General features: G+C 51.0%; 1 protein-coding gene across 1 annotated transcript in view; it reads left to right on the top strand.

Annotated features, from left to right (window-relative positions):
- The window catches only part of LOC105539183 (galactoside 2-alpha-L-fucosyltransferase 2-like), a 50,143-nt gene extending 43,702 nt beyond the window's left edge, over positions 1-6,441 (top strand). The window contains 3 exon segments of the mRNA XM_011979367.1: positions 1,273-1,919; positions 1,922-3,023; positions 6,372-6,441. Coding sequence (XP_011834757.1) covers positions 1,273-1,919; positions 1,922-1,993 — 719 coding nt within the window. The 3' untranslated portion in view covers positions 1,994-3,023; positions 6,372-6,441.
- The last annotated feature ends 1,237 nt before the right edge of the window (positions 6,442-7,678 follow it).

The following is a 7,678-nucleotide window of genomic DNA, read 5'->3' as shown; positions in this document are numbered from 1 at the left end:
CACCACCACGCCCGGCTAATTTTTGTATTTTTAGTAGAGATGGGGTTTCGCCATGTTGGCCAGGCTGGTCTCGAACTCCTGACCTCAGGTGATCCATCTGCCTCGGCCTCCCAAAGTGCTGGGATTACAGGTGTGAGCCACTGCACCTGCCTGGTCACTGCAGGCATTGGTTTTCCAACATGTACAGGGCATTTCCTGCGTGCGAGGCACTGCTTTACAAAATCATCACATTTAATCTTCATGCAACCCCATGAGGTAGTTCTGTGAGGTAGAATCATAGAAATGGCCGTGAGTAGTCTGGGCACGATGGCTCACGCCTGTAATCCCACCACTTTGGGAGGCCGACGTGGATGGATCGCAAGGTCAAGAGTTCGAGACCAGCCTGGCCACCATGGTGAAACCCTGTCACTACTAAAAATACAAAAATTAGCCAGGCGTGGCGGTGCATACATATAATCCCAGCTACTCGGGAGGCTGAGGCAGGAGAATGGCTTGAACCCGGGAGGTGGAGGTTGCAGTGAGCCGAGATCACGCCACTGCACTTCAGCCTGGGTGACAGAGCAAGACTCCATCGCCAGGAAAAAAAAAAAAAAAAAAAGTAAAAGTAAAAGAAATGGCCGTAAGTGTAGGTAAAATCAGGTTGAATATTGACACTTTCCAATGGTTCCGTATACTCATAACGCATTTAACAGGTGAGGAAACAGACTCAGAGAGACTCAGTAACTTCTTGTTTTTGAGACAGGGTCTTGCTCTGTTGCCTAGGCTGGAGTGCAGGGGCACAATCACAGTTGACTGCAGCCTCAACCTCCTGGGCTCAAGCAATCCTCCCACCTCAGCCTCCCAAGTAGCTGGGACCACAGGTGCGTGCCATCACGCTTGATTAATTTAAAACACTTTTCTTTTCTTTTTTTTTTTTGGTAAAGATAGGTTCTTACTTTTTTTGCCCAAGCTGGTCTTGAACTCGGGCTCAAGTGATCCTCCCATCTCAGCCTCCCAAAGTGCCAGGATTACAGGAACAAGCCACTGTGCTCAGCGAGGTGCAGTAACTTGGCTGAAGTTGTAAGGTGCTGGTAAGCCTGGGAATTCCAGCTGGAACTCAGTCTTGGGTGGGAAGACCCCAGGGTCTGTGCTCTGAGGCCTCCCATGCCCTGTGGCACTCAGGACAGAGGCCTGGATGGATTGAGTGAATGAATGACTTTGACAGGGGGTGGGTGAAGAGACTGCTGTCCCCGCAGCCCTCCCTCCTGACCATGTCCTCTCTCCTCCCCGCAGCCATCAAGGGATTCTGGGCCACCTGCCCTTCCTTCTCCACCTTCTACTTCCTCTTTGCCATTTTTGTGGTGTCCATCATCTTTCACTGCCACCAGCGCCTGACTCTGGTGCCCGCGCCCTGGGCATACTCAGCCCATGTGGTCCTGGCACCGAGACACCTCCCCCAAGAGGGGCTGTTCACTATCAACTCCAAGGGCCGCCTGGGGAACCAGATGGGTGAGTATGCCACGCTGTATGCCCTGGCCAAGATGAACGGGCGGCCTGCCTTCATCCCAGTCCAGATGCACAGCACCCTGGCCCCCATCTTCAGAATCACCCTGCCAGTGCTGCACAGCACCACAGCCAGCAGGATCCCCTGGCAGAACTACCACCTGAACGACTGGATGGAGGAGAAGTACCGCCACATCCCTGGGCGCTATGTCCGCCTCACGGGCTACCCCTGCTCCTGGACCTTCTACCACCACCTCCGCCACGAGATCCTCCAGGAGTTCACCCTGCATGACCACGTGCGTGAGGAGGCCCAGAAGTTCCTGCGGGGCCTGCAGGTGAACGGGAGCCGGCCGGGCACCTTTGTAGGGGTCCATGTTCGCCGAGGGGACTATGTCCATGTCATGCCACGTGTATGGAAGGGGGTGCTGGCCGACCGGGGCTACCTGCAGCGGGCCCTGGACTGGTTCCGGGCCCGCTGCCGCCTCCCAGTCTTTGTGGTCACCAGCGATGACATGGCCTGGTGCCGGGACAGCATCAACAACTCCCTTGGGGACGTGGTGTTCGCTGGCAATGGCCTCCAGGGCTCACCTGCCAAGGACTTCGCGCTGCTCACACAGTGCAACCACACCATCATCACTGTGGGCACCTTCGGGGTCTGGGCCGCCTACCTCGCAGGTGGGGACACCGTCTACCTGGCCAACTTCACCCTGCCCAACTCCCCCTTCAACATGGTCTTTAGGCCGCAAGCGGTCTTCCTGCCAGAGTGGGTGGGCCTTGCGGCTGACCTTGGACAGGCTGGACAGAATGGCCTCTAGCTAGCCCTGCATGTGCCTGGCCCTCATCCTCTGACCCTAGGGGCAGTGAGTGGGGCGTGCGGGGCATGGACTCATGGTCCCTCACACAGTTTGGATCCAGGCTTATCTACTTCATAGCTGAGTGAGTTTGGACAATTGACTCAACCTCTGTGCCTTAGTATGTCAACCACAAAATGCACAAACCTCAGAATTAAACACCGGGAGCAGCTGGTGGGAGCTAAGCAAATTCGCTTAGAGCCAGTGCCTTGTGACCGCGTGGGAGGCGTCGGCTGCTGACATGTATGCAGCACGCCGAACATTGGCATCGCTTTACAATGGAAATGCAGTTTTGCCCTCTCCTTCCTGGCAGCACTGGTAGCACAGAGCCCAGATATTTTGCATTCACGTCCCGGGACGAAGCCATCCCTGCCCTAAAGGGCAGGGGAACTCGATTTTCTGGGCAACTAGGAATTTTGGCTTTAGAGTTAGTGGGCCTTATCATGAAAGAATGTGGGGGAAGGGCTGGGCGTGGTGGCTCACACCTGTAATCCCAGCACTTTGGGAGGCTGAGACTGGTGGATCACTTGAGGTCCGGAGTCCTGGCCAACATGGTGAAACACTGTCTCTACTAAAAATACAAAAATTAGCCAGGCGTGGTGACACATGCCTGTAACCCCAGCTACTCGGGAGGCTGAGGCAGGAGAATTGCTTGAACCTGGGAGGCAGAGGTTGCAGTGAGCTGAGATCGTGCCATGGCACTCCAGCCTGGGCAACAAAAGAGAAACTCTGTCTCAAAAAAGAAAAAGAAAAAGAAAACCCCCAAAGCTGGTGATGAGCAGCTTCCCAATAAGATCTTGGGAGTTGGGTGAATGGGTACAAGCATGTGTACTAAGAGGCAAAATAGCAGTTTAACTGATACGTGATCTCCTGAGGACATTCAGTGGGTAAGGGAAGAGCACCTCAAGTGACACAGTGAGACTCTGTCTCAAAGGAAAAAACATAAAAACAAAAACAAAAACAAAAAAGCAGGAGGAGGGCTGAGTGCGATGGCTGTTTCGCCCAGGCTGGAGTGCAGGGCGCCATCTCAGTTCACTGCAACCTCCGCCTCCTGGGTTCAAGCAATCCTCCCACCTCAGCCTCCCACGTGGGATTATCGGCACCTGCCACCACATCCAGCTAATTTTTGTATTTGTAGTAGAGATGGGGTTTTGCCGTTTTGGCCAGGCTGGTCTGACCTCAAGTGATCCTTCCACCTCTGCCTCCCAAACTTCTGGGATTACAGGTGTGAGCCACTGTGCCCACTCAACAGCTTTCACATTACAAAAGCCCAAGCAGAAGCTGGCAAGCTGCCAACAAGAAGTTGCACTAATTCATCAATAAATATTTACTGAGTTTCTTCCTGCATTTGCAAATTCCAAAGCAGAAGTTGGACAGACACCTAAAAGCCCGTTCTGTCCCTCACCCGAAGGGGACAAAAGGAAGCCGAGCAGGACAGGAGCCACTTAAGTCCCCTAAAGAATGGGATTGCATACCCCGGCACCTCAGATAGCATTCAGTGCACAGCATGTGTTTCTTTTGGGTTGATTTGTGACAAGTCCCTGGTCAAGTTTCCTTGTTTTATTTTTTTGAGACGGAGACTGTCACCCAGGCTAGAGAGCAGTGACACGATCTCAGCCCACTGCAACCTCCGCCTCTCGGGTTCAAGTGATTCTCCTGTCTCAGGCTCCTGAGTAGCTGGGATTACAGGCACCCACCACCACTCCCTACTAATTTTGTATTTTTAGTAGAGACGGGGTTTCACCATGTTGGAGCAAAAAGAGAACCCCATGGCTCAGCAGGAAAGCAGCTTAGAGACTAAAGGTTTCAGTGTCCTTGGCACAGGGCCAGTGGTCCTGGAGATTATTTCATGGACATTGTCCCAGTAAGTAAAAATCTGGAAGTACTTTGATTCATTCAACAATATGGTCATGGGTCACTTAACGATAGGGATGTGTTCTGAGAAATGTGTTATTAGGCAATTTCATGTTGTATGAACATCATAGAGTATATTTACACAAACCTAGATGGTGTGTGTGTGTATATAAATATATTAAATGTATATATTTTTATATGGAAAACCAAATCTCCCAGCATCATTACTGAATATCAGTCATCTCCCGTACTTCATCTGCAGTGCCGATACCGAGTGCCAGAGATGAGGTTTCTATATATGCACTATTACAATATTTATGTGTTTATTTTTGAGACAGTCTCGCTGTGTCACCCAGGTTGGAGTGCAATAGTGCAAACACAACTCACTGCAACCTCTGCCTTCTGGACTCAAGTGATCCTCCCGCCTCAGCCTCCCAAGTAGCTGGGACCACAGGCACTCACCACCACACTTGGCTAATTTTTGTATTTTTTTGTGGAGACAGGGTCTCACTATGTTGCCCAGGCTGGTCTTGAACTCCTGGGTTTAAGGGATCCTCTTGCCTCAGCCTCCCAAAGTGCTGGGTTACAGGCATGAGTCACCACACCCAGCCTATTTATTTTTGAGACAGAGTCTTGCTCTGTCACCCAAGCTGGAGTGCAATGGCTCGATCTCAGCTCACTGCAACCTCTGCTTCCTGGCCTCAAGAGATTCTTGTGCCTCAGCCATCTGAGTAGCTGAGATTTACAGGCGTGCTCCACCATGCCTGGCTAATTTTTGTGTTTTTAGTAGAGATGGGGTTCGCCATGTTTCCCAGGCTAGCCTCAAATTCCTGGCCTCAAGGGATCTGCCCTCCTCAGCCTCCCAAAGCACTGGGATGACAGGCGTGAGCCATCGGGCCCAGCCAAATTTTAAAGGAAACAGGATATCAATTTATATCTCAAGGCAGAAAGAAAGAATGTAAGTTCTTTTTTTGTTTTTGAGATTGGTTCTCCCTCTGTTGCCCAGTCTGATCTCAAACACCTGACCTCAAGAGAGCCTCCCACCTCCAGCCTTCAAAGTGTTGGCGATTATAGGCGTGCTGGCCTACTTTCTGGTTTTCTTTTCTTTTTTTGAGACGGAGTTTAGCTCTTGTCACCCAGGCTGCAGTGCAATGGCGTGATCTTGGCTCACCACAACCTCCATCTCCCGGGTTCAAGTGATTCTCCTGCCTCAGCCTCCTGAGTAGCTAAGATTACAGTCGCCCGCCACCATGCCTGGCTGATTTTGCATTTTTAGTAGAGATGGGGCGGTGGAGGGGGAGCAGGGGGTGTTTCTCTGTGTTAATCAGGCTGGTCTGGAACTCCAGACCTCAGGTGATCCGCCCGCCTCTGTCGGGGGAAACCCCACCCTCTCCCAAAGTGCTGAACATTACAGGCGTGAGCCACCGTGCCCGGCCCTACTTTCTGATTTTTAACTAGATTACTGAGTCCATTTACAGAAAAAGCTGAGAAAGCGCGTGGAGTTTCCAGGACTGGCCTAAGCCTCACCTATATAAAAAGCAGGCACAGCTGGAAGGCGGAGCTCCTGGATCCCAGAAATCAAGGATCCCATTCCTAGGCTGAATCCCTGATCCCTTAGACCAGTGGCAAAGCCCAAGAGGGAAATGCCCCAGGGACAGGCTGTCAAAAGCTCCCACACTCAGCCTGGGCTGCAAGGCACACTTTACTGTCAGTTCTGCTTGGCTCGATCAGAAATCTGAGTCTTATCTTATCTAAATACATGAAGAAATGAGGAGGATAGAATTTGCCCCCAGTGGTAATAACCATTAATTCCAACCTTGTCAATTATTTTCAAAATTATAGCTATTGCCAGTAACTACTTAGTTATCCCATGACAAAAAGTCAAGTGTTTTCTTTCTTTAGAAAGTAACCCTTGTGGGCCCGGCAAGGTGCAGTCTGTAATCCCAGCACGGCCGGGCGCGGTGGCTCAAGCCTGTAATCCCAGCACTTTGGGAGGCCGAGACGGGCGGATCACGAGGTCAGGAGATCGAGACCATCCTGGCTGACACGGTGAAACCCCGTCTCTACTAAAAAATACAAAAACTTAGCCGGGCGAGGTGGCGGGCGCCTGTAGTCCCAGCTACTCGGGAGGCTGAGGCAGGAGAATGGCGTAAACCCCGGAGGTGGAGCTTTCAGTGAGCTGAGATCCGGCCACTGCACTCCAGCCTGGGCGACAGAGCGAGACTCCATCTCAAAAAAAAAAAAAAAAAAAAAAAAAAAAAAAAAAAAAAAAAAAAAAAAAAAAAAAAAAAAAAATCCCAGCACTTTGGGAGGCCGAGGCGGGAGGATCATCTGAGGTCAGGAGTTCGAGACCAGCCTGACCAACATGGAGAAACCCTGTCTCTACTAAAAATACAAAATTAGCCAGGCATGGTGGCACATGCCTGTAATCCTAACTACTTGGTGGGCTGAGGTAGGAGAATCGCTTGAACCCAGGAGGCGGAGGTTGTGGTGAGCCGAGATCGCACCATTGCACTCCAGCCTGGGCAACAAGAGCAAGACTCCCTCTCAAACAAAAAGAGAAGAAAGTAACTCTTGGACCTTCAAAAGCCAAAGAGATCAGGGAGTTTAGTGCAAAAGAGAGCAGAGGATTAGACCCCACCCTCGACTCTTGGGGCTCCATGAGGAAGACAGAAGACCCCAAAAAGGAGGTCTGTGGTGCTTTGGCTGGGCTCAGGGGATCTCAGAATCACTAAAAGTCTCTTTTAAGTCTCTTCATGTGCTATTGAAGGAGACAAAAGGAAGAAAGAGTAGAGGTAGATGGGGAAACAAGTCTTTTTTTTCTTTTTTTGAGATAAGGTCTTGCTCTGTCGCTCAGGCTGGAGTGCAGTGGCACCATTGTGACTCACTGCAGCCTCTATCTCCTGAGCTCAACTGATCTTCCCACCTTGGCCTCCAAAGTAGCTGGGACCACAGGCATACGCCACCACGCCTGGCTATTTTCCAAATTTTTAGAAGGCTTGGTGGGGTGGCTCACGCCTGTAATCCCAGCACTTTGGGAGGCCGGGATAGGAGGATCACGTGAGGTCAGGAGTTCGAGACCAGCCTGACCAACTTGGTGAAACTCCATCTCTACTAAAAATGCAAAAATTAGCCAGGCGTGGTGGCACATGCCTGTAATCCCAGCTACTTGGGAGGCCGAAGCAGGAGAATCGCTAGAACCTGGGTAGCAGAGGTTGCAGTGAGCCAAGATCGTGCCATTGTATTCCAGCCTGGGCAATAAGAGTGAAACTCTGTCTTGGAATAAAAATAAATAAATAAATAAATAAAAAATAAAATTTTGGCAGAGATGGCTCTTGCTATGTTGTTCAGGGTGCTCTTGAACTCCTGGTCTCAAGCAATCCTTCAGCCCCAGCCTCCCAAAGCGCTGGGATTACAGGCATGAGCCACTGTGCCCAGCCCACCAATTTATTTTATAAGCAAACTGGTTCACATACGTTTTTTCCCATTAA

The sequence above is a fragment of the Mandrillus leucophaeus genome, unplaced genomic scaffold, assembly GCF_000951045.1.
Source record: "Mandrillus leucophaeus isolate KB7577 unplaced genomic scaffold, Mleu.le_1.0 Scaffold200, whole genome shotgun sequence".
NCBI classification, from domain to species: Eukaryota; Metazoa; Chordata; class Mammalia; order Primates; family Cercopithecidae; genus Mandrillus; species Mandrillus leucophaeus.
This window is presented reverse-complemented; position numbering and strand designations above follow the sequence as displayed.